The 27,992-nt window shown below is 39.9% G+C and overlaps 1 protein-coding gene across 1 annotated transcript; it reads right to left on the reverse strand.

The window, feature by feature from the left end:
• Positions 1-3,483: 3,483 nt before the first annotated feature.
• LOC146332157 (protein SSUH2 homolog) lies at positions 3,484-27,992 on the reverse strand. Its single transcript, XM_084739937.1, has 12 exons — positions 27,943-27,992; positions 25,026-25,106; positions 24,863-24,938; positions 23,470-23,599; positions 19,184-19,244; positions 17,949-18,070; positions 15,900-15,962; positions 15,689-15,768; positions 11,569-11,661; positions 10,785-10,890; positions 6,086-6,193; positions 3,484-4,393 (listed from the first exon to the last, which is right to left on the reverse strand). The coding sequence occupies exons 1-12, from the start codon at positions 27,953-27,955 to the stop codon at positions 4,253-4,255; spliced, it is 1,074 nt and encodes a 357-aa protein (XP_084596063.1). The 5' UTR covers positions 27,956-27,992; the 3' UTR covers positions 3,484-4,252.

The raw sequence follows: 27,992 nt of genomic DNA on the forward strand, positions 1-27,992 counted from the left end.
TACCACCATTATGACCAACATTTAAAATGTAGTGGTGTAGGCCTCCTCTGTTCAGCCACTGACAGTTCACAAAACTTATTTTAAATTAACTTAAATTTAATTCAATTATCTCATATTTAGGCATTTTTATGCAATTAATCTTAGTCTTTTGATAGTGTTATGTTTTTTTTATTATTACTTTATTTCATTTTCAAGTATTTGTGGTATTTCTCCGTGTACCGCCTAAGAGCATTTGCACACCACAGTTTGAGAACAGAGGATATAGAGCATGTGAATATCCTATAAGTCTCTCACCAATATACACAACATATCAAATACAGTATATGTACATATACACCAGATCACTTGTATCATAACATATGAATAATGGCAAAAATAATATAGATGCTGAGATAAATTTGGTATGAATAAATTGCTCCTTGTTCCTGTACCTATCTTGCAAAAAGACATATAAATATTTATATTTTAACTTTTTTACCTTACAAATAGTTGAAAAAAGCAAAATGCTTTTTATTTTCCCATTTACCACCAATTAGTTAGAACAGAGAAATCCACTTTACTACACTGCTCCGTTTTATATTTCCCTTGCTCAGTTTATTTTTCAGATAGCTGGCTGAAGCTCGCTATCATCACACACCAGCTGGTGCACAAGAAAATTTTATGTTAATAATATTAATCTGCCACTGCACTGCAAACACCAGCAGCATCAGTGTGTAAAATCTGCAGACAAAGTAATTTTGCATTTTCACCTGCAAGCTATCGTTAAAGTTAGCTAACTAATGCCACTCAGAAGTTCACAGATGGGAAAATGAGAGGGTGAAATAACAAGAAAACGCAACGAGCTAGTGAAAGATAAATAAGAGAAAAACAAATTAAGTTTTATCATATTTCATTAAGTGATCAAGTGAAAAAAATAAAAGTTATTTGGTGTTTTTACCTTATGAACGAAGGTTAAAAGTAAAAGTAAAAATACTTATATTTCATTATACAGTGAACACAATTTTTCAACTCAACTCAAATTTTTGACTTTTCTGACAACCTTTTATGGCTGGGCTGCATACTGTGAATGTTTCCCATGTATGGATGTAAACAGATGTGACAGAAGCAGGTGAAACTCTAAGAGTTTATTTTCAGTTTTAGCGGTAATATACAATTAATAATCTAGTGCAACAACAGATATTACTGAATACTAACAGAGTAATAACATCATAAGGTCCATCAGGTTAGTAGCAGAGCAGTTTGTTAGTCAGAATATTGTTTGAAGGCATTTAAAGGACATTCCACTCAATAAAGGTGCATCACATTCCAGCAGCATCACTTTAATTTGTGATAATAAACAGCAAAGTCACGTTGACGCCATGTTTAGTGTGTTCAACAGCGTTCTGACATCAGAAAATTAACAGTCACCTGCTGAAAAATGTCCCACTGAAAATATAAAAAAGTGTAACCTGAATTGAATAATGAACCAGCAAAGTTACACATTAAGCAGCTCGGTTATCATGAAATGCAGAATATGAATTTGTTCCAGCAAAAAGATCACTACTAAAACTATGAAATACATGAATATACTTGAAAAAACATGTTTTGCAGTTAACAGTTAAAAAAAAAAAAGATAAACCTGAAGTGGCTTCATCCCGTTTGTCACAGATAAACTGGTTAAGGCAGGAAACAGCAGAGTGTGTCACTGAGTGAAACACAGAGCGCCCTCTACAGGAGCTCTGCTGAACTGCAGGAGGGCAGTTTAAAGGGACGGGTCGTGAATTTTTTGTCCTGACTTGAACTGTGTCAGCTGAAACTGGAGACCAGCAGAAGAAACAAGACAACAAGTTTCTTCCATCAGACAAAGTTATGAGGCAACAGGCAACATTTAACTGCTTGCTTGGTTTCAGACTTGGTAAAGAAACAGCTTTAGTCTGGTTTGATGTTGCAGTGCCATTTCAGATGTCTCTGCTAACTCTGTCCTGTTATCTGCTGTTTAGTTTTTACTGGAAACCAGCAGCTTCAGTCCTGAATTAACTCTCTAAATTACATGACCTCTGCAGGTCTCTTTCTTTCTCCAAATTTATTCCTGTGACTCTGGCCAGATTAATAATCTTCTTTTTAACCTACTCTTCTTTTGAGGTCTAACAAAAACTTTCTTCAGCATTGAAAAGCTCATCAAGACTTTAGGTTTGGCTAAAAGTTGTTTTTAAATGTTTTTTTTTTTTTTTAACTTATTCTGTCTCTAAACCAGAACAGCCTTCTTCCTTCCTGCCTTTCTTTTACCCAGCATGCCTCACAGACTGTTGCTGCTGATTGTCTGCCACAGACGCAGTCGGAGAGGTCTTAACAGACTTAATGCAGGACGGGAAATAGGAAACAGAGCCAAGCAGAAACTGATGATAACATGTATTATAACATCATGATGTAATAAAAAAAAAACAGGTAAGAAACATTAAGGAATACCATGTACTGTTTGAACACTTGGGTGAGGTTTGTTTGTCGTCATTATACAGCTGAAAGTGACAAACATCAGGTAGATTATGTGAAGCACCTTGTTTTTTTTTTTAACACGGCACATTGTGAGGCAAGTTTTTATACTCATAACTAAGGCTGTTATGGTAATCGGTTCATTCTTCCTGTCCAGAAAGCCAAGGCGTTTACTAAACTGTAAAACAATCAAACAAATATAGGCCCTCATCACACTAGAATTAAAAATTTTGTGACTAAATTAATTTCATTGGAAATACTGCGATCAATGTTTCGCGTGTTGAATTCAACACAGGAAACTGTTTTGACCTTCAATGTGTGAAAATATTATGGGTATGTATGAATATATGTTGTTTTTTCAAATTATTTTTATTGATATGTTACTGTGTTGCATATGCTTGATGTTTTTATGTCCTTTTTAAGAAATTTAAAGCACATTGGGTTTCTCTTGCCGCACTGACTTGCCTTTGATTAAACAGAGAGCTGGAAAGTTCAAAATGGAGGAGGCTAATTTTTATTTAACTAATATGTTGTCACCATCCAGTTTATTTAACCTCCTCAGTCGGAGTATAAACTGCTCCACAACAGAGCCATGGTTTACAAACCGGCAGCGGACATCTGACAAATAAACTGTGCGATCTTATTGTCCCATTAGCGACTGAGCTAACTAGCTTGCTAACTGAGGTTTAGCTGACAGTTAGCTAACTGACGGTTACCGAGTTTCAACTGGAATGAAATCATGTTTAATCCTGAGAATAAAATGACACAGAGGAATAAACGGCCAAGTATACAGAAAGCAAAAGCTTGAAGAGCTATTGTGACTAACTCATGCTGGCGTGTTAGCCATTAGCTTGGCAGCTAGCAGTTCACCAGCTGGTCCTGTGAGCAGTCAGTATGTCGCAAAGTTTCAAGACCCAAATATTTAGTGAAGACGCACAGATTAATTTAATTATGACACTTTCTGGTGTGAGAGGGCCTATAATATATTATCATTTTTTGCTCCTGAAGTCATGAAAGTCTTTGATCCGCTTGTGGTGAAACCTCTGATCTCAGCATTTTAAACAGTGAAGTGGTTTCTACTTTTAACATTAAATATTGAACCACAGGTAGAAGTACACAGGAAGAAATAGATTAAATATTGTGTTGTTGTTTTTGGCTAAAAGTGAGGTCAGATGTCAGGAGGACATGCTCCTACTGACTAACAGCAATATTGTAGATGTTGTTCCATGCAATACTGAGGCCAGTATACTGGCACATACTGGCAAATGTTTTCAGCAAGATATTTAGTAAAAGTGTAACAGGAAAATCTTTGGTATGTGGTCATGGCGTCAGAGACGTGATGGTCGACACAGGTGAACACACACAGAAACTAATGGACTACGAGGAGGGAGACAGCAGGACGGTTTAAACCGCAAAATTAGTTTTTTCCCTCATATATAAAGAATATAATCTTACATTTTCAATTGTAAACAACAAAGAAACAGATAAATCCAGTCTCTACAGGATTGTTTAATTAGAGCGGCGCATTTTATGTTAGCTGTGAATTTGTGCGACTGGATTAACGTTTGACCTGAACACCAAACGGCAGCTCTGAACTGATGTTTACATCTGGAGAATAATTGGTCACAACAATTCTTCTTATTGCGCCATTGTTGTGGAAAAATCTCAGTGATTGGTTAAAAGTTGTTCTGGAAGGAGGGAAGAGTATTTTAAAAAAGAAGCAATTACGAGAAAAGCGGTTTAGGACAGTTGGGTTCAGCTCTGTGTGAGTGTGTGTGTGTGTTTACAGGATGACACAGCAGCAGGTTTCTGGGTAATCGTCGGCGCTGACTTGGTGCTCGTTGCCGAAGACAAAGTAGACGTAACTGTTGCCTTTCCACTTGTAGTTCACCTTAGTGATGGGGATCAACTCGACTGTCTGCCTCTGAAAGACAGAGATAGTAATGTTACAGGAATACTTTCATGTATTCAGACGGATATCAATCTAATGAAGCTGGAGGCGGGACGTTGTTAGCCTAGCTTAGCAATAAAGACCGGACGCTGAGGGAACAGCTACTCTGGCTCTGTTAAAAGTTCAACAATACATCTACTAACACCTTTAAAGTTCAAGCTTAACTGATACTTCAACTGCTCGACTTCTTACATCCCAACTGTCACTTCAAGTTCTTTCTGCACTTCTACGTCATGTGACATTTCAACTGCTTTTGGTGCTTATGTCAACTGACATTTGAACTTCAACCGCTTACAGTGGAAACACTTCAACTTTCTCTAGCGCTCCGACTACAATTAAATTTTTTTTTGACATTTCAGTTTCAATTTCTTATCCTTCAACTGACAGTTCGACTGCTTTTAGTGCTAATACATCATCTGATATTTCAACTGCTTTCGCTTCTTACATTCTGACCGACACTTCGACCTGTGCATACACTTCAATTTTCTTTAGCGCTTTAACTTAAATTTCAAATGTTTTGTCAAGTCAGTTTTATTTTTTATAGCACCAAATCATGTCGTCGCAGGGCTCTTTTCATACAGAGCAGGTCTGGACCGTACTTTTCATAATATTATTTAAAGAGACCCAACAATTTGTGTCTAAGGTTTCAACTTTCATCTCTTATTCGTCACATGATGATTCCACTGCTTTTAGTGCTTATACATCAGTTGACATCGCTGATGTTAGATTAGATTAGTTAGTGTGTGATGCGACAGCGATGAAGATTGCGTGTTTGTGTTTTGGGTTAATGGATTTTAAAATTGAATTCTACGGTCCCTATGATCATGATGGTATTAACAAGAGCCAGGGGTCTTTCGATGTTATCACCGCGGTGCTTGAGACTTCACATTAGTTTCGCATTATTTTAATTATTGTTTTTATTATTATTGGAATAACTAAAAAGCAGCTGCACTCATAACTGACTGAAAAAAAAAACCCTCTCATCTAAAACTAACAAACACAGTCTGCGACAATCTACTTTGTAAAGTAGTCTCAACTGTGGCATTGACAGAAGGATTTAATGGACTTAATGGACTTTACCATGCTGGTTGCTATGGAAACAGAGTGCTCATTAACTCTCCTCATATGTGCCCCGGTCCTCAGCTAAACTAAATAACAGTTTACTGCAGCAGATATGAGTTGGTTTTGTTTCCCAAGTTGATTTATTTGATTGCAGTTGGTTACCTTGACTACTAACTAATGCGATAATCCCTGTGGAAAATATTTAAAATCTACATAGTTATGTACACTATGCAGACCTATATGAACACCATATCTATTGCATTCGTGCCTGACATTACTCTTTTTACATTGATGTTATCTCTCATAATCTTCCGCTCATAACACCGAGGCATGTGCGCATCTTTAATGGGAGACTGGGATAGATTTTTTAATTTGGCGTTTTACAGCTGTCGCATGTCCTCATCTCCACACAGGCACTTCAAATGATGCTACTTGACAAAAACTGCTTTAATTTACAAAAACAACCAAACAGACAGACCACAGGGACCTCAATGGTAGCACAGATACAAAACTGACTCTGGAGAAGACAGATAGTATGGTGCCTAAATGCTATATACTCGACACACAGACGCGACAGACAGATCTGTACATCTGAGGACCTACCTGCTGCAGGATCCTGGAGTTCTGGGCGTACTTGCTTTGGTGCTCTCTCACCAGACGCTCGGAGGCCTCAGAGATGGCCGGGTTTGGGAAGCCGATCAGTGGGTAGACCTGGGAGGAGACAGACAGACCCGGTATTAATATATGTTCTCAGTGGACAGCTCTAAGTACGTCACTTCACACTTGGCATAACAATGCGTCTCTAGGTGCGTCCTGAGTGACCGCTTCCTTCCTTCTTGCAAATAAACACTTGGGCTGTTTTGTCAGTTTAATGTGCATCACTGTCCTTTCATTTTTTTATTTGAACACCACACCAAACTCCTCTAACAGCCCACAACGAGCCTCATATTTTTACCTGCATTTTCAGCAGCCCGACAGGAGAGACGCATCACGGTCTGCAGGGATTTTATAAATGAACGATGATCATGAAGATGCACACATTTACTTTTTCTGACTGTGTGGAAATCAATCGTTCTCATATCACAGATGCCAACGAAAGGCATAAATGACAGAGTCAGAGAAAGTAAAGCATTTGTTCTGGTGCTCCTACCTGCTCTTCTCATCAATATGAGGTATTTTTATGAGGAAAAAAACAACTTGATGTTCTGCATTTAATGCTGAATTTACAAGAAGGCATGAATGATAAAGAATTCGCCATTGTCGTTTTATTTCCCTGCTGTGTAAGCGAATAAACATGTTTGCAAAACCTGCTGCTGTTTGTAACCAGCAGCTCACTGGGACAAATAAACACAATGTGTTTTCCACAAAGAAAGACATTAAACATTTGCCAAATTCACAAAACGGCCCGAATAATTAAGAATTTGTCTTAGACAGCATTTCACAAAGTTTTTAATGTTTCGCCTCACTCAACAATTCTCAAAATAATTCATTTTTTTAATGGAGTCGGGGGTTAATCTGTCTGCTGCAGGTAATGGGACAATGCACAAAGGAACAATTGGTGTACTTACAGGATGTCACTTAAAGGGATAGTTCACTCAAATTGAAAATTCAATCATTATCCACTCACCCTCATGCCAATTAAAGGTCAGGTTTAGTTTTTCAGTCCACAAAACACTGCTGGAGTTAAACAGGACAACAGCACTGCAGAATCTCCCAAACAATGGAAGTGAATGGTGACCAGTTTTTAAACATGAAAAAACAACTGAGAAAATGACATAAAATGCCTCCATACTGCTCGTCTGATGTAATCCAAGTCTACTAAAGCCCCAGCATGCCACGCTGACTTGAAAGACGTCATTTGCACCATTTTTTTTAGCCTGAATCTTCTGTAGATCCGTAGCTTGGAGACATGTTCAGGTGCACACTGTCTGGCCTGGGTGCATGTGGTGTGACGGTGTGCACATCCAAGTGAACGCCATGTCAGGGCTTTATGAGACTTTGATTACACCGGATGAGCAGTATGGAGGCATTTTATGTTTTTTTCCGTCTGAAAACCGGTCCCCATTCACTTCCATTGTTTGGGAGATCCTGCAACACAGTTTTCCTGTGAAACTGCAGCAGTGTTTTGTTGACTAAAAAACTGAACCTGACCTGCAATTAGCATGAGGGTGAGTAGATAATGACAGAATTATCATTCTTGGATGAACTATTCCTTTAAGAAAGTTGTCTTTCAATGTAGCCCAGGCCATATTTGTGTTCCCACTGCTCAAACAATGTGTTGCATGCAGCCCAGACCACCTCTGAATGAGGTCTGAGCGATCAGATTGCAAATGCATCCTGGATGCGTTCACACCGTACCCAAAGCCCTTTTGTCTGGCGCCACCTGATGGACAAACTTCACCTGTCAGAGGTGGACTTCCTGCATGATGTCTTTCGATGACTAAATATAAATATTGAAATATTTTGTTATTTTGAAATGTTTCAATTTATCTGGGTCACATAATGAAAGGAGGAGAGTCACAGTTTACTGCAGCAGACTGTAATAACTTGGGATAAATAGTGCTTCCACTAACATCAGAGGAAACGATTGCAATTTGAGAAATATACAATTAGGCTCATTAAGATTCAGGGAAAATGGACAGTGGAGCCACATGACGCAGCAAAAATCACGTATTTAATGAGTGAGGAGATTTTTAACCCATCATCTAGTCTCTATATTGATTATATTGATTATAGATGAGCAGTACTTACTGCCACTGCAACCTAATTTATAATTAGTGTGTTTTGGAGTCTCTCTTTCCACTTTATCATTATCCGAGGCAGACTTTGTGGCCTAAACTACACTCCTACCGAGGCGCCTGACATTACTGAAGTGGAAATCCCCGACTCCACTCCACCCTTTCATTTTCTATGGATCAGAAATGTTCTTCATTTGATTAAACTGGAAAGAATCAGATGTACAATGAGAGGTTCATCAGTCTTTCCTCATGGTAGCAGATAAAACAGAGCTCCCGACTTCCAGCACTTATCTTCAACCATCTTATGAAATCAGTTGGGCTTGTTTGATATGTATAAAGGATTATATTATTTCTCTTACATGGTTGGAGTATGTATATAAATCAGACATTATTGAGAACCTGGACAAAACTGTATTTTTAGGGGGGGTTTATTTACTCTTCAATTATGCTGGGAAAATATACTTTAAAAGATCAAAATCTTGGTAATTATTGTTTCATTCACTCATAAATGACTCTTTTGCATTTTTTTTGATAATAATACTTTGCTAGACTACCATATTCAACTAAACAACCCCTCTGCCCCTGCACTTCTTAGAGGACAGGGAGGAAAGATGGCAAGATAACAAGGAGGATGTATTTTGGTCATTTTGTCCCACATATCCAAATTACAAGTTATTCCAAATTTTCCAGCATTTATCTGAAAAACCTGACCTGAGCAACATTTTTTCAGGAATCTACAGATTCACAGTTTCGTTGACAGCAGATTTCCTCAGCTTCCTAACCCACCTGTTGATTCACCACTGGACACAGTCCTCAAGCCAGTACCAGCTCTGAGAGGGACGATATCATGCATTTATTTCCTATGTGTGGTTTCTCTGGGAGGATGCCCTTGATAAAGCCCTTGACAAAGTACACTAATCATCTCTCTGTGCAAAACACGGACTGATTCGGCACAAAGCTGCGCACCGCGCCCACCTCACACAGGTTCAGCTCCCAAGAATTTATAAAGATGTGCACCAACGTGTGACAGGCGTCACTAAGCACCGGTGAGCCATGTTCACATGTTCTGGTCTTCTCTTGTCTTTACAGTCCCACTGGGAGGAAATGTTTAGATCACTGTCAAAGCTTACCGAAAACCTGATTAACCCTAATGGTATGATTACATTATCTGGTGCAACTCCACCTGCAGCACCACTCTCCTCTGTACAGTCAGCCTTTACAGCCTTTGTAACACATTTTGCCAGTAGAGCTACAACAATTTATCAATTAATTAATTATTAATCCACTATGAAATTAATAATCAATTATTTTGATAATTGATTTATCATTTTGTGTAATTTCTATGAAAATACGCACAAATTTTCTGATTTCCGTTTTTTAAATGCAAATATTTTCTGGTTTCTTTACTCCTCTATGACAGCAAACTGAATATCTTTGGGTTGTGCACAAAACGAGATATTTGAGGACGTCGTCTTAGGCTTTGAGAAACACTAATCAACATTTTTCACCACTTTCTGGACAAAACAACTAATCAAATAATGGAGATAATAATCATCCAATTAATCAACAATGAAAATAACCGGTAGTTGCAGCCCTTCTCTCCAACACCCCACTTACACAAGCTGTGGATAAGAAAGGTCCTAAATTTTGAAGAATCAGGTGCCTCACAAATGGCTCCCTGATGAAGGACTCTTTTTTCGACTACATACAAGAGCTGGACTTGTGGGAGATTCTTGAGTGACTGATCAGGTATCTAACCTGCATCACGTTGTGACATGATGTGCTGCAAATGTCACTGCATTTTTTGTACTGTTATTGTTCATTTGCATGATTTGGAAAATAACAATTAATAGATTTTGTCTATAATCTTTGGGATTCTTACCTGAAACACACTGGACCTACACTCATCCTTTAGACTGCAAGGACTTAAACCGGTCTGGCCTGTCATTGTACGTTGTTTATTGTGTAACCAGGGTAACCTTGTTGTCTACTGACTCATTTATGCATTTCATGTTGTCAGTTTCTGCGGTGGGGGATATCGAGAGTAGGGGTCGGATATGATGCCCCTTTATTTTTTAGTTAATTTTTTTATTCATTCCTGTCTTGTCATCTCTGAGCTGCTCTGTTCTGCCTTGTTTATGAAAATCCAGTCAAAATATTACACAAATAAATAGATAAAGAAATATATTGTGAATAAACAAACAAACAGACAAAAAGCCACAGTCCAATATTAAATCTGAAAATCTTCTCGGCCCACTCAAACCTTTAATCACAACTCGAATCAACACATGAGACCAATCACACTGATAATGAGATATAAGATACGTTCAGGTTAATGTGACTGATCACTGGCCTCTGATTACTTTCTAAAATTAATCAAAAATATGTTATGGTGATTTCAAACTTAGAAAATTGAAACCCTCATGGCCCAAACTTCACTGGCCTGAAGCCACTGAGAAACTGAGATACTGATCCATGTATAAATGTATTGAAACCTTCAATAAATAAAACTGTGAAAAAACAAACAAACAAATAATAGTGTGCATGTATCTGTGTGTAAATACCAGGTACTGGCCGTTCTTGAACAGCTCCTTCCCGCTCACTGACTGAAGATTTTCAATGTTCAGACCAGACTTCTGCTCCACCACGTTGTCCTCCACATTGTTAGTCCTAAACACACACAGACACACTAATATAAACACATGCGTTCAGTCTGTACATACCTGTAAACAACGTGTGCCAATTTAAGTTCACGTCATGCAGGTTTGTTGTTTAGCCACCAGAGGACAGCAAAGGACCTCAGGAACGTCTTCCAGGACCACTGGAATATAAAGCTTGAGTATGTTCTTTGAGGATGCTCCATGGGGTTCTTGAGAGGGTTGAAAGGGGCCTTGGAGACCTTCCAGGTTGTCTGAGTTAGCTCAAGGGGTCCTTGGATGTTCCTGTTGAGTTCTTGATATTCTCAGGACACCTTCACATAGACCTGGAAAGTCTCCAAGGCCTTTTTAAAGCTTCCTAGGAATCCAATAGAACATTTTCAAGAACCCCTAAAAGCTCCTTATAGTTTGGCAGAACCTCCTGAAGTACTAATGCAACTTCTTCCAGGACTCAGAAAATCTCTTCAAGGATCTTTGGAACGCCTCAAAGAGCCATTTGATCCTCCCCACTGAGTCTTGGAACCCACTCAGTGACCTGGTGGAACACCATCAAAGACCTCTAAAACCAACAACAACCCCCTGAGCCTCTTCGAGACCCCCAGAGAACCTGCTCATGGACCACCGAAATTTCTTCCAGGGGTCCAGGAACCCGTTCAAGGACCTCAGGAACAGTTGTAGTATTAGAACTCACCACTCCACTTTGAGATTGATGAAGGCCAGCAGTTGTCGTTTTCCTTTGCAGGTTTCACACTGCTTCGTTCCCTGACCGTTGCACTCGGTACAACTACACACACACACACACACACACACACACACACACACACACAGAGAGAGAGAGAGAGAGAGAGAGAGAGACACACACAGTTAGACATGTGACACACATGCTTCACATTCTTCAGTGATCTGATCCAAATGGACGGACTGATGCCGTTTTTTCATGTTCTACTTTTCTTCTGATTTGTTGTGTGGTCTTTAAAGTTCATTCAGGGACACTCCCGTCATAGATTTAAACACTTAGTGCAACAAATGGAAATACAGTTATTTTTGTCTCCCTAACCAAGTGGCATGCTAAGCTAAAACAGAGAGACCCCTGGGTATACAAGAGCAGGCCTACGCAAGACATGATATCGTTTACCTTTGAGCCATGTTAGGACTCTGAACTTGAGAGGTGGAGGCTGGGGTGGTAGATAGGGATTCATATTTTTCATATTTTTCAGAAGCCAATTTTCCCAGAAAAACCCTGGGAATAAACTTTTTTTTTAAAAGACATAACTTCAGCTAAGCTCTGGTCATTGCAAGCAACACTAAATGCAAAAAGAAGAATTATGCATACATACGTTCCTAACCTGACATTTTTGTGTATTATTTTGATCATTATTAAAGGCAAAAGAATGAGCTTTGCATCCAGCTTGAACTATATAACTATATCTGCTGCTCCACTGCGACGGCCAGAATTATGAAACGGCAAGTTTATTATCTGTGATTTGTCATCTGAGAATAATAATCTCATGAAAGCGATATTTTACAAATCTTCTATGGCTGCTCAGCTGATGCAAGCAGAGTTTGCGAGTGTGAGCTTCCTGCAACAGATGAAGTCAGCCGATCGTATTAACTACGGTATTGGCACAATCACAAAGGTCATCCTGCAACAGAACGAATCTGATGGGCCAAAAGGTGTTACCGTACTACCTACAATAAAGGCTCAATCCCACAAGGTCAGACTCAGAGCATGCATGTGCTTTTTAATCATTGCACTTTGTGTTAATTAATAGGCTGTGCTGTGTTTAACTGGCACACAACACACACACACACACACACACACACACACACACACACACACACACACACACACACACACACATCTGCTGCATGTTTTATGACAGTAAACTGTCTGCCTGCATTTTTCTGCATATATTTTAATATGTTCTGTGTTTAAAAAAGATAAGGAAATGAAACATTTTTCCTGTTTCCCGTGATTGTACTTCCCGGAAAACAAGAAATGCCTCTCAGGATTAAACCCTAATGGTGGAGGCAATGATTTGCAAGCAGCAGAATAAGTGTGTGTGTGTGGCAGCATACATGTGCAGGAAATTCATGTGTGCAGGCACAGGTAAAAATTAAATAATAGCAGGCCGACAGCAAGCGAGAACCATAATATAACATACAATACAATATGTTTTTTTCCCTGGTGAAAAGTGAAAATAATTACACAGTATTTATATCATTTACATCTGCTAATACTGTAATATGAAGCCTACTAAGCCAGAAGGCTGTTTTTGTAAAAGCCTGCGTCACAGATTTTGAACCCACATCCTGCCAAACAACAGGATGTCACTGTTTGATTCAACAGCGATGAAGGTTAGCTGCAAGCAAAAACCGACAACATAAAGGCAAAATTAGCTGGCGGATAAATCCATCGTCCAAGGCCAAGTCAGATGTCTGGGAGGATTTTGGTGCGCTTAAAGACCGTGACAATAATGTTGTCACTGGCTTTGCTGCTTGTACAAAGTTTCAAAAGCTATTAGCTTTTGATAGCTGCAAGCCAAGTTCGTTGTCACTATGGAAACACATCAACAACTGCAGAAGCACAGATGCTGCGCCAGTTGAGAACACAAGAGAGTGACTGTGTGTGTTAAATCACGGGTATGGGTCAGGTCACGGGACTTAGATTAACAGTTCTGGGCGGATGTGAATCTGACTTAGAGATAATAGCGGGTAATTTTTGCCTTTTTTTCTATTAGACAATAGACAGTAGAGAGCTGACACGATATAAGGGGAAAGAGATGGGGGATGACATGCAACAAATGTCTGTAACTGTCTGAAGTCCTGACCCTTTTTGTTCTGGGCTCCAGTGACAGCTGAGCAAAGCTGGTGGAAACCTTGGTGAACTGTCGCCTTTTCTGTTTCCTGTACTCAGGAAACAGGAAAGACGAAAGTTCATGTTAAAAGGCTCATTCGTGTTTAAAAGAAAAGCACATTTTGAAGATGGTTTGAAGATGCTGCTGAGGGACCGGTAAAAGTAGGATTGGATCAATGTGGAAAAGTAAGGGGTGTCTAGCCAGTGGCCCCATGCACAGGGGATGCAAACAAGCGGGAGGGAGGGTTGGTGTTTGTGTCAGACTCTTCAGTTGTGATTTTTTTTGTGCATCAGTTCCTCTGCTTCTCTCAACCTGAACGTGAAGGAAATACAAAATGTTTGGTCTGTCAAAAACTCTGCCCTCACACTGCTTGGACATGATAGTCCTCCTCTGAAAGTTGCTTCAGGTCGGACAGTCCGCCATGGGATACAGCTAACACCAACATTTAAAAAATGCGTCTGAGTCTCTGTAACCACAGCAACGATGACACTGAGTGACACACAACTAGCTAACTAGCTGGGTAACTAGATTAGCAGCCTAGCTAGCTAGAATTTTGCAAACATTAGCTATCAGATGTATCTAGTTAGCAAACAATATGACATGGCTTAGCTAGCTCGTTAGCTACAGTTTTGCTAAAATAAGCCAATTTAAGACGATAATGCTTTATGACACTTGTGCAGGTGCCTCAACAACATTCGTCATTTGTTAACCACCTTAAAAATTTGTTTGTTTGTTTTCTTTTCAACATAGATGTGTCTGGCACATACAGCAGCATATCTAAGCACAGTTAACAAGAAAAGGGAAAGTTGGAAGAAGTTCTGTGAAAAGGGACAGCATCATGAAGTGATAATCCAAGATTTCTTAAAATCAAATCCTGTTTTTGATTATATTTAAATGCCTTTGTGTTCCATCTCGTAGTTTTAATTAGCGAGGGCAGAGTCGGCCATTCCTGCTCTGGATTCAAACTGCCTTCCCACACTCAGGGGATTTACAGGAAATAATACAGCATGTAATCCAGTGTTACATGGAACTCGTGAACTCGTAATTATGGCGTGGGAGTTGTGAAAAGAACCAGGATTGAAATCTTAAAGAGACAATTCAGTCCAAAAATGAAAATTCAGTCATTATCTACTCACCCTCACACTGATTGAGGGTCAGGTTTATTTTGTTCGTCTGCAAAACACTGCTGGAGTTTGACAGGAAAACAGTGTTACAGAATCTCCCAAACAATGAAAGAGAATGGTGAGCAAGTGGAAAAAATAAAATGCCTCCATACTGCTCGTCTGGGATAATCCAAGTCTCCTAAAGTCTTCATGTGCTGTTTGCACACCGTCACACCGCACACGCCCAGTTCAGACAGTGTGCATGTGACTGTGGATCCAACATAAAAATCTACAGTGAAGATTCAGACTAAAAACATGGTATAAATAACATTTTTTTAGTCAACTTGGCACAATGGGGCTTTAGAAGACCTGGATTACACCAGACGAGCAATATGGAAGCAATTTATGATTTCACTCTGTTGTTTTTTTTACATTTGAAAAATGGTCATGATTCACTTCCTTTGTTTGTTTTCCTGTGAAACTCAGCAATTAAAACAGTGTTTTGTGGACTAAAAAAACTAAACCCAACCTTCAATCAGCATGAGGGTGAGTGAGGATTACAACTTTAAACCCTTTAAGTCAGTGGTTCCCGAACTTTTTGGTTTGCGACTCGCTCCCAAGGGGTGTTGAGATACCTGTGATGGGTTTATCTTTCTGACTTTTCTATTTTTCTGTGGAAAAAATGGATAGTTTTACTGATTCGGGCATCTAAAATCTACTCAAATAGGAAAAATCTAAAAGGAAAAGTAACTACAGGATGTGAGTGGACTTTGATTTAAGGGTCACAAGCCAAAAAAGCTTGGAGTCACTCCTGTGGAGCACCAGAACTCCCCGACGCCCCCCTTCAGACCTGTCTTTGCCTGTAGCATTACAGCGACTGCAGTTCTCGTCATCCCTCATCCCAGCGCCGTTACACACCCAGCACGGTTTCTACAGAAACACACAAAGACAGGAATATTAAAACTGAGAGTTTGATTTGATATATCCATGTTAGATTACTTCTGATTGACTTTACATATGTTTATTTATATTTATTCATATTCATTTAGTATTTTTCTCACAGATCCATTTCCATTGCATTCCTGACACGGCATCGTTCCCGAAGCATGGCAGCTGTGGCACTCCTACAAACACACACACACACACACACACACACACACACACACACACACACACACACACACACATACAGAGAGTTAAAAATAACTTTACGGTCTGTGTTGGAGTCACACTAACACAGTGAGGCTGTCAGAATGCCCCACTTCAGAATCCTGGCCTACGATTGGCTGTAAGCCTTCTGTTAAATTCTAACATAGTTAACAGTTTAACGTCTGTTCTGAATTAGAGCATGAGGTTAATTTAACTGCAGGTAACCATAGCAACAGCACTAGAACTTCTACTAAAACGTCTAGAGCTCTCTCAAAGGAACCCAGTCACCTCCTCGAGGACCCAATGAAAGCTGTTCATGAAGACCTGGAATATCTCCAAGGATATTGGAACCTCAGGAGGATCTTCGAGGGCCTCTGAAATTGCCTCAATGACTTCTTAAAGAGCATCTCAACCCCCCCAAAAGACCAAGGAAGATCTTTAAGGACCCCTGACATACCTCCAAGAACTTCTAGAACCATTGAAGCACCTCTGGATCCCCGGAAGCTCTACGAGGCCTCAGTGAACATATAAAATCTTCCAACATCTTCCATGACCCAAGGAACACTTCTAACATTTTCAAGAACTTCTGAAACTTTTCGTGAATTTCTAGAACAACCTCAAGGACATCTAGAAAATCTTCAAGGACATCTGGGACATCCTCAGATAAATTAAATGACCCCAGGAACCTGATCATGGAGCCCTGGAACATCTCAAAGAACACCAGAACCACAAGATGATCTTCCAAGGCCTCTGAAACCATCTCCAGGAGAACCTCAACCTGAGCTTCTTCAGGTGGGAGGAACTTCTTCAAGGACCCCTAGGACATATTCGAGAACTTGTGGAACATTTTTAACAACCTCTGGACCCCTGCAAGCTCTATAAGGCATCACTGAACCCCTCTGAGGACCATTATAGCATCTTGCATGACCCCAGGAACAATTTAAAAGACACTTCTGACCCCAACCCTCTCTTTGCCTTCTCAATGACCTCTGAAACTGCCAAAAATACATTGGATCTCTTTCCAATCCTAAACTTAACCCATGGAACCTTCCCAAGGACCACTGTAGCATCAAGGACTCAGGAAATAGCTTTAAGGACTATTTTGCAGACTTCTAGAACCTTGTCAAGCATCTCCGGAACCCTTGCAGGCCTCACTGAACCTCTACAAAAAACACTACCACATCTTCCATGACCCCAGGTAAAATTTAAAAGATATTTCGAACATCTCCAAGAACCTTTGAAATATTTTTTATGGATTTCTGGAACAATCTCTATCAGGACCATCTTAAAGAACTTCTGGCACCGCCTCCAGGACACTTTGGACCTTCTCAAGGACCCTTGGAAAGCCAAGAACCTTTTCAAGGAACCATGGACCCTTTTGATTGACCTCTGAAACTGTCACCGGTCCCTAGGAGCTCTTTATAACCCTGATCAGATGCCCTCCCATTGAACATCTTCAAAGAACGCTAAATTCAGGACTGTTTCAAGGACCATTTGAACCTTCTAAAAGATCGTTTGAAACACTCAACACTTTGCTTAACTCCTCAAACAATTTCCAAGGAATTCTAAAACATCTTTAAGATCTTTTAAAGCACCAAAGGAACCATTGAAAGCTCCCCAAGAATTTCCAGGACTTCCAGGACGCATATAATGTCCTCAAGGACCACTGGGACCTCTTCAAATGCCTGTAAAACCTTCTCAGTGAACCCTGGGACCCTCTCAAGAAACACTAGTATGTCCTCTGAGAGACAAGAACGAGGAATATTCAGACTCTAAACTAAATTAACCCCCGAAAGAGAGAATCCTGCTCTCTGATTGGCTGCCAGTTGTATGTTAAACTCAAACATAGTTCACATCAGCAGTTGTAATTCTGATCTAAATCAGAACTCAAGGTAAAGCAAACAACAGGTAACCATAGCAACAAAGTGGTCTTTGACAGACAGCTCCTGTTAACCAATCACCTTGATGGAGGAGGTGTAGGGCACACGGATCTCCTGCTTGTGATTGGTGAAGAGGCTGGGAGGGTTGGCCTGGATCTCCCAGGGCCGGGGGGCGGTCTGGGTGTAGAAGTCAGCCGGCTCACCTGTCAGTCACACAAGAGAGAGACGTGACACCAGTCAAAACACACCTGAAAACCGACGTTACAAACTGGAGGTGTGACGTCTGAAAGACTCGGGTGTTTAATGACATGGGAGGAACTACTTTCCTTCTGCAGTAAAATCTACCGGATCTACTTAAGAATTTATCTCTTAGTTGCAAAGCCATGATCTTTGGAAAGAGAATATAATCCACACAGCAGGCAGTCGAAAACCGTTTGAGCTTTGTTGTAAAACTTTGTTAATTTAAGCTCTTCGCAGTATCCCTGTCACGAGTGTGTACACACCAAAAGTGGCGTCATTGTCCCCTGTTGCGTTGTTATCTGTTAACTTCTGTGGAAATAAGTCAGAACTGTTCACACCCAGCGCTGTAGAGCTCTTCTTTTCTGCTTTCTGTTGTTGTGTGTCAACAGAACAATTTTTGACTGATATGGGAAGACAGGGAATCTTAATTTTTACATCATATTCTCATTTTAATTGAGAAACAATAAAATGATTATGGTGTAATTTTTGCTGGGATCTGTACCAAACAAAGATGTTTTCTTAAGCCTTATCTATAACGTATAGGCCAGGACATTTCTGCAGCTTACTTCAGCAAGATTTCATTTAAAATGGTATTTAGACCAACAATTTAAACAAATATTGTACTCCTGTGATTTGAAAATCGCAGTCGGCCATATTGGGATTTTGAGAGAAATTTCTATTAATTGTCCAGGTGTGGTTTTTGGGTTGAAGACCCAATAAACTGGACAGTCAGCCCCCATGTGTGTAACGAAAAGATCCAACCAATAAAGTCACCACACCTCCTGTCCTATTAGATAAACAAGACTAGTAAGTGGCAAGACCATTTATGGAATGAGGGCTTTTAATTTGAAACAAAGGATTTTCGTACAGGAAGTGGCAGCATCTATGATCCACAGGTTCAAAGTTCAAACCTCCAGCTTGGCTGCTACATTTCTCTCTATAACTGATAAACCAGTGGTTTACACATAATGTGTGTGTGTGGGTGTGTGTGTGTGTGTGTGTGTGTGTGTGTGTGTGTGTGTGTGTGTGTGTGTGCGTGTGTGTGTGTGTGTGTGTGTGTGTGTGTGTGTGTGTACCTTCATGAGGTTTGGTTGCCCACTCAGTTGACCTGTTCTCAGTGAACGTCTCCAGCCGATACTACAGAGCAGAAAACACACATCAGCCAGAGACACTACATGTGCAGTGCTGACAGAGATAACAGAGATGTAACAGCTACAGAAATGGTTATATTAAGAGGTTACAGATAATTTTGATCAGATGTTGTTGCTGATCAGTGCTGACCAACGGTTAAGACGAACAAATAAACATAGTTCAAAAACTGTGGAACTTTCCCAGAAAACAGAGTCAAGTGGAAAAAAATAAAACTCCAGCAGCACACAGACAGCAGGAAGTGTGTTTTAAATTGCAAGCAGCTGGCGAGCTAACAGAGACATTCAGGGTTGTTTTTTTAACTAGCAACTGATGTACAGTTATACAGCGTTATACAGTCATATTCACAGTTTTTCCTGCTGTTAGACAGACAGAACAGACAGACAGAGTCCTCACAGGTGCAGAGAAACGCTTAACATATGGAATAAAGATTAAATGGTTCTCCTGCTGTTTTTCTATGTTCTTACAACTGGATTTATATGGTTTATAGACAAACAAAATGAAATTAAAATAAAACAAAACTTCACTCCAGCTTTAAGTATTAATGCTTGGAATAAAACAAATTAGAAAAAGATAATAAAAGATACATGTGTGATTCAGAAAGTGAAGAAGGATTCAGATCACTTCTCTGTATTAGTATGAGGATGGCAGGGCTCCATGTTTTAATAAATATTTATTTTAGTGTAAGTTCCATCTGGTAGATTTCCCAGAGCTTCTCAGCAAACATATTATAGGTCGAGAGGGGGGGTCAGGTTTTAACCACTTAATTGTGGTGCATTTAATTGCTGCTGTTATCAACATGCATAAAATATTATTCAGCTCTTCCATCAATACCCAGCGGTGTTAATCTTCTGTAAGATTAATAAAATTTTGGGAAGAGTTTTATTAATTTAGTGCAAGTCCACGATATGGGGGTATGGGTGCCAACGTGTGTCCCGAAAATTTCTCCGACAGGAATTTTTGCGGATTCTTTCTGGTTAAACAAAGACTTTTGTTTGTGTTAACCAGCCAGTCAGCCTGATCTTCTGATGTGACACGTTGACGCAAACAACAGCTTGACTGTTGTTTCCTAACTTCAGTGTGACTCACGCTTCCAGAGAATTTCACGATCGCTTTTGTCCATTAAAAGAAACGGTCCTTAAATCACAGGAAAAGGGCGCTCCGTTGAACACCAGAACTCACCTTTCTAAACTTGTCTCTACATATTTGTGACATTGCAAACAAGAACTGCTAAAAGCTAACTGGGCGTAACGGACTCCACGGACAAAACACAGGGAAAAATGTATATCCAAAACAGAAAAAAAGAGTAATGACATGGGGCAGGATGGGGGTTAAAGACAAAACAGGCCACATGCCATAAACCATTTATGAACAAATTTTCTCTTATTTTTGTTTGCACCCACATTATTTTTTAGTACCCACTGATTTCTGGGATTCACCAGTGTTTTCTTATTTTTGCTCTTCATATTTTTGCTCATCTTGACATTTTACGAGTGAGAACACTCACCAAAATAAAAGAAAAACATCTTGTTTTCACACTTCACTAACTGTTCGTCCAATGCAAGAAAACACAAGTTTAAAAATCTTTAGTTATTATTATTATTTATAATAAAAATGGTACTTATTATTTATATATGATTATTTGTTATAATTAAAATATCTATAGTCATCCTTTTAGTCCTGTTAACACTTAAAGGTTTCATATTTTAAGTCTTCTCACACATTTATTTTTCTGACAATTTTTAACTTTTACTCCCTTCATTTTAGCCCAAATATCTGTACTTTCTACTCCTTACATTTTCAAAACAGGCTCATTACCTTCGTTTTAATGTGAGACGAAAACAACTTAAAAAGACGGTGTAAAAGACGTAACAAGGTGAAAATGACATAATGAGACAAAAACGACTAAAAGACAAAACAAGACAAAGACAGCGCAAAAGGTGTTACAAGACAAATACAATGTAACAAGATGTAACGAGACGAAAATGACACAAAAGATATAATAAGGCGAAAATGACACAAAGACGTAACAAGACGTAAAAGATGTGAAAAGAAAAAATGACACAAGACGAAAATGACGTAACAAGACAGAAACAACCTGACCATAGGCAAAAATGACACATGACAAAAACAACATAATGCATAACATGGCAAAATGACGTAACAAAATGTAACAATATGAAAACAGCGTAACAAGGTGTAACAAGACCACACGGACAGAGACTCAATCAGAAAATAAGATTCAGTTAGCTTTGCTGCTTCGCTACCTTTCACTTTTATACTTTGATTACATTTCAGTTCGCGTTCTTTTAGTAAAGAAGTAGTATCAGTACTTGTCTTTTTAAATTTTTTTTTTTACAAGTATCTGTACTTTTACTTGAGTACAGACTGGGTATACTTTTGCCACCTCTGCTGTGTGAAGATTTGGATTCAAACAGAAACGTCTCTGTTTCATCAGACAGATCAATGAAAAACGTGCCGACAGGCCAAACAAACCGAGTCAGAGAGAACTGGATTTACTGTCTCAGGCTTCAAGATGCTTCATCAGCTCCAGACATTTAAATCATCATGGTTCACATTTTAATGTCACATCTCCGAGGTCGCATGACCGTCAGGATGATGTCATACCGCTTCAAACTGTCCTCTGTCTCTGTGTGGACACGTGCAGTCCTTCATGTTAAGTATGGAGAGGAGGGTCAACAGGTGGGCCAGCTGAAGCTGACTCATGTTCCCTTATGTCCCCCTGGTATGAACACATGATCTGTGTGTGGATATGTGATCTGGATCAGGACTAACTCATGTTAATGCAGGTGAAAATACAGCATTACATTGAGAATGTGATCCGATCCTCCAGACCACATTGTGATCATGCTTCTCATTGTGATCAGATCCCAGCAGATTATTGGAGGGTCTGGATACATAAACAACAAAAAAAAATCCATCTAACATCTTGAACGGTCATCCAACTCCTTGCAAATCTACACACAGTAGACAGTATGTCTTTGCCAACAAAATGTTATTTCAATGATGTCACGTGTGCAGCATCACCAGCAGCTCTGTGGGGCTCTAAGCTAAATGCTAACACCAGCATCCTGACATGTTCATTTTGCAAGTATAATGTTAACTGTATTCAAAATCTTAGCAAGTTAGCATGCTAATGTTAGCAATCAGCACAACACACAAACATGTCAGCTCACTTGTACCCCTTTGACTTGGCTACTTGACTCGGTTTGACTCGGCTTGACTCGGCATGTCAGCCCAGCACAACAGGGGTTTGCATTTCCATTACAGCAGAGCCGCCCGCCTGAAGGTGTGTCTTTTTAACTAAAGACAAGCTTAGATTGAGACGAGCATCTGTGAATCAGTGAACACTTCCTATAAAATCTTTACAACTAAAGTCCCGTGTTATTTTGTTATTTAAAAGGTTTTACCATGAAGCAGCTAAAGGAGGCTGAAAGTGACATGAAACTGTAAGATAGACAACAGTACAGGATAGACACTAAACTTGAAAACGCAGAGATACAGACACTTTTCAAAATCTTGTTCTCCCACAGCTCTGCGTGATTAAAGTGGTAATGGAAATGCAAATCAGTGCGGCACAGTTAGACTCGGCAGGGCCAAAAGCGCCAGTGGAAAAGCCCCTTTGGTAGAGCTTTTGGTAGAAACTGGAGAAGTATAAATTTAAATGCAGCAGAAGTTCATGATTTGTACTTTGGACATAATGTGAATGTCTTCAAAGCTTGAAAAAATAAGTGAATGAATAAATAACTTCTTTAAAACTTAAATTATAAGCTTTTAAATAAACAGGTTCACTCTGTGCCAAATAACCTTTCAGCCTTTGAAGACAGTAAAAGTTATAAGACATGATTTTCTTAACTTTGTTTTAGTTAGACACGTAAATTTATGCTTCATCACACAGAAAAAGGTCTGAACTTGTGTTTCTACATGGACACGAGTGATGAGAGCTGTCAGGAATTCTCTGACACACAGCTAAATTAAGCTCAACAGTTAACCTGCCACAGAGCAGGCTAGTTCAGGGGTATCAGTTACCATGGTTACTGAGCAGGGATCGCTGTAAACTACAATCGTGGGACGGATCTCTCATTTAAATTAGCTAGACGTATCAAAATTAGACAGACTTTTCCTTTATCCACATTGCTGGACAACCCCTGAGCTGCTAACAGCATCATGAGGAGTGTGAACGTCAGCTCACCCTGTAGGTGTTGAACGGCTCCATGCTGGTGATGACTCCATCGTTGGCGGGACCTGAGCTGTAGCAGCACCGAGCGGACACGAACTCCTTGAACGCCTCAGTAGCCGCATCCTCCGACAGAGTTGGGATGCTACGACACACACAGAGAATAAACACACAACCTCATCTTGAGCTGAACCATAGATGCTTTATACGACAAGATGATGCATCACAAGCAGCGCCAATGGAATGCAATGAGGTACAACTCCTGTCTCCAAAGTGGGCGTGGCCAGAAGCGTTTGAAGTGTTTAATATGTGACCTGTGGTTGAAGCGAGTTGTTTCCCCTCGGCCCCCTCCTCCAATGAAGTGACAGTTGTTTGTAACTGTCACTTGTCTGTCATTGTAGAGTTAAGCCTGTTATCCTGAAAACAAAAACCCACTGCTCTGAAAATACACACTCTGGAGTTGGAGTTCAGTTACTGCCCGCCAAACTCCATCAACGTTTTGCTCAATTTAACGGTTTAACTAAAAGATTGTTAATTTAATTTTTTAAAACTCACTCATTCATTGAAAACTCCGCACTAATCTGAACTCTTATTAACATGAAACGAGCAAACAAAAAACGTTATTCCAGCCCGGAGCAGCCACAGCCGTAGCGTTGTTGTCTCTGATGATGCATTCTGGTATTTTTATGATGAATTACGGTAAATAAATCACAGATTTCTCCTTTAATATGCTTGATATTGTTATAAAGCATATCTGAATTGTCAGATCTTGTGACAGTGTGTGGGTGTGGCCTGATTTGTCCGTTTGAAAATTGCCATTTTGGTGAATCTTCAGATGAAAAAATGGTCCAGTATTTACTTTGGTGACGAGAGCTGGAAGAATCAGTCCTACTCTGTGTTCCACTTAACCTTTTCCATCGGAGTGAAAGCACTCAGGATCTGCTGCTAGTCTCCTAAAGGGGCGGGGCAGTGGTTCAAATACAGGAAATTACTTTCCTCTCTAAACTGTCTGTGGTTAAGCCAGATTATTCTCTGAACACAGCCTTTTTTTCACCGAGCAAAGCAACATGAGCATTACTCTTAATTACGGCAGCCGCACTGATATGAAACAGTAGGGAACACAGGTGTTACCATAGAAACAAATTAAAAAACAAACTAATTAAAGTCCCATTTTGTTTGGTGTAGCAGAGCCTTTCCAGTGAGCCAACATGCACAACAGCAGCCTTTGTCAGATTCTTCTTGACCTGAAGGGACCTGAGCTTCAGTATTATTGTTAACAGCTGTGTTTACTCTATTTCATGTCAAAATGGCTGCTGTGAAAAAGGATCTGTTACTGCAGGCTGGGATTGGCCGGCTGTCGCAGGCTCCGCCCCTTTCTGCTGAGCCGCTCGGTGATGTCAGGTCTTACCTCCAGTCTTCAGGTGCAGGACCAGGCTGGGGCGGGGCTATAGGCTGCAGGGGCGCGGGAGGGGGCAGGTAACCTCCTGCAGCCACAACAACAAAACTTTAAGCAGATGCAGAAACATAAATATTACATGAAGATCAGTGGGCTGGAGTTGGACTCCTCTCACCTCCTCCCATCACGGTGCCTTCGTAGCCGGGCACGTTGCCGAACATGTTGGCTGGAGGGGCGCTGGGAGGGGGATACACAGCTGGAACAAACAACAGAAAACAGTTCAGATATCAGATCATCAGAAAGCTTTTACAGGAAAACATCTGTGTGGGTGGAGCATGGACGTGCAGGACCTTTAAAGGACCATTTCCACAGTCAAGAAAACTTTATTTATACGCAGCAGCCTGTGAACGCGAACAGAGTGAATCTGTCTCAGTTCAATATCATGACACCAAATGATTTGCTTTAACCGAATTTCGTAAGTTTATAACATAAAGAATTTTAAAATATCACTTCTATGCGGCTGTTGAAACAGACAGTGACAGATCGATGAGGTTTAAGTCAAAATAATGAAAAAAGATTGATGTAATCATTTCCAAAATTCACAAGATGTTTTTATCAAACAACAAATTCAGCTTCAGTCCGTATTTTTTGGCATCCAGCTTTTGAAAAACATTTTCACTGAGGTTAAAAAAAAAAAAAATTTGCTCTCGGCTTTCGCACATACCGTGAACAAAGCCACGAACCTATGTGGTGTACCAGCTATCTAACAGCGCCGCAAATTACATTTATATATCCACAATAATGACATACATTATTATTATTACCACTGCAGACGAACTCAGCCGCTCAGACTGGTGATGCAAACACAGTTTTCTTCTTGCTGTATGTCGCTCAGTTCCCCGCCATATTACTTTAATTTTCATGCCGTTCTTTTGAACAAGAAAAAGCTGAAGCATAATATTTCTGACCTTACGATATGGTCGCGTGATAATAATTAGGCTGGAGTTTATTTAACGTCTGCTTTGTCAGTCCAGCAAAAAGTGAACCACAGTAATCCAACCTAATGGAAATAAAAGTGTGAACCAGCTTTTCGGAGTCTGACTGAGACAAGAAGCATCTAACTTTTGATTTACTTCTGAGGTGATAAAAGTTAGTCTTAGAAATATTAGAGATGTGCTTCTGGAAGTTAAGATCAGCGTCTAAAATCACACCTAAGTTTTTGACAAGCTCACATGGCTTCACAGAGACTGAATATCTTGCCTCAAAGCCTTTGGTCCGTCTAACAGAATCTCTGCTTTGTCATGATGAAGCTGCAAAAACTTCTCCACCAACCAAAGTGTGATAACTGCTCGGCACTGGATAAGATCATTTCCTGAGCTAAGATTAGTGATGAAACAGATATGTATAACTGTGTGTCATCGGCATATGGTTGATATGAAACATTATACTGCTGTATTATGGACCCAAGCTGAAGCATGTTAAGATTAAACAGGAGACAAACAGGAGCACAAACTCTTTCCGTTAGCCAGATCTACAGACCTACATGGTGAGGCAGAAGGCGCGGCTCAGACGCCGTTGCCTGCTCTGGTGAGTAATACCTGAAGTGGCCACGAGATTCAACATTTCGGTCATTTTATTGTTAATTATATTACCCGTTTTGTACCCAAGGCACACCAAAAGGTGAGCCAAAACTTCAAGGCACACCTGCGTTTGAATCCACGCAAAACAGGCTCTATAACTCACCTAACCAGCGAAGGAAATGAGCGTTAGCCAATCAGAGGCAGAGTTTCTGGAGTGTGGGTGGGCTAACAAAAACAAGATGCCAGTGAATCAGAGCCTTTGATGTGTCACACCCAAATAATTCCCACCATCTGTCAACTGCATGAATGATGAAAACTGGGGTTCACGCTGATGGAAGTGAGCCAGTGAAGGTGAAGGCATAAAGTGAAAGTACAAAGTATTCGAAGGTCCGAGGATCCGTGCCGGTGCTGGAAATCCTTGAAAATGCTTGAACTTTAATGTCATGTTTTCAAGGTTTGAGAATTTGGGCTGTGTTTTTAAATGACTCAAAACAGTTAATTGATTAAGTAATCCTGCCACAATCTTTTCACTTGAAACATAGGCACATATTTGGACCTATTTTTCTGTAGCAATTTCCTGCAACAATTATTTTCATTATTAATTGACCTGTTGATCACTTTCACCACTAACTGATTAGTCCTTGGGTCCATAAAATGTCCAGAAAAGGGTGAAAAATGTCGATCAGTGCTTCTCAAAGTCCATCATGGCATCCTCAAATGTCTTGTTTTGTCCACAGCCCAAAGAAATTCATTTTAGAGGAGTAAAGAAACCAATATTCACATTTAAGATGCTGAAATCATATTTCATATTTTAGATACAATTCATGGTTGGATTTAATTTTTCCCTTTACAGTATGTATTGATCTCTTTTCTGATATGGGCCTCATTGATTATTGATAGCTCTCCTATAGCTGTATATTCTGCTGCTACACAGTAAAACCGCAGGGCGAATTAAAGGACATAGGCTTATATTTTTTAAACTCTTGAATGTATTGAATGTTTTATTAAAATTAATAGCGGAACACTGGTTAAAGGAAGTATTCAAGCCTTTTCAGAGAAATCTTGATGTTGGTCAGCTGGATTTGAGATATTTCTGTAGCTAGTTATGGACAAATTTGTCATTTTGAATAACGGATCCGGAAAAAAGGAGGTAGACAAGGACAGTAGGAAGAGATGAGGTAGGGACGGAGACACAGAGGAAATGACAGATTAACTTTTTTTTGTCAATAAAAATAAATGAGTTCCAGATCACAATTAAAAACGGAAGCACGTAAACCGGATTTAAATTCACACAGAGACCTACAGACAGATTTTAGAGAAACTACAGACAGATTTAAACCTCGCTGAAGTTGCGTTAAACCGTTTAGTGTCTTTACAAAATATTTACAGGCCTTTTTTTTGGCTGCTGACGGACGTTTGAGCGTCACCTGGTGTCCTGCAGCAGCTGGTGGTGTGGTGGTCAGTTTGGTGACCCGTGAAATGTTGTGTCCTGTGGTTTGTTTCAGTTCTTACCTGCGCTGGACATTTTGATGCACGTTGTTCCGCTCAGTAGGAATAAATCC

The sequence above is a fragment of the Lutjanus erythropterus genome, chromosome 2 (assembly GCF_056507025.1).
Source record: "Lutjanus erythropterus isolate fLutEry1 chromosome 2, fLutEry1.hap2, whole genome shotgun sequence".
In the NCBI taxonomy this organism is placed as follows: Eukaryota; Metazoa; Chordata; class Actinopteri; order Lutjaniformes; family Lutjanidae; genus Lutjanus; species Lutjanus erythropterus.

Coding starts and splice junctions, on each gene's coding strand:
- LOC146332157 (XM_084739937.1), bottom strand. Junction 24,939..25,025: donor AGGCACCGTGATGGGAGGAG/GTGAGAGGAGTC, acceptor TTGTGGCTGCAG/GAGGTTACCTGCCCCCTCCC. Junction 10,891..11,568: donor ATCAATCTCAAAGTGGAGTG/GTGAGTTCTAAT, acceptor GTGTGTGTTTAG/GACTAACAATGTGGAGGACA.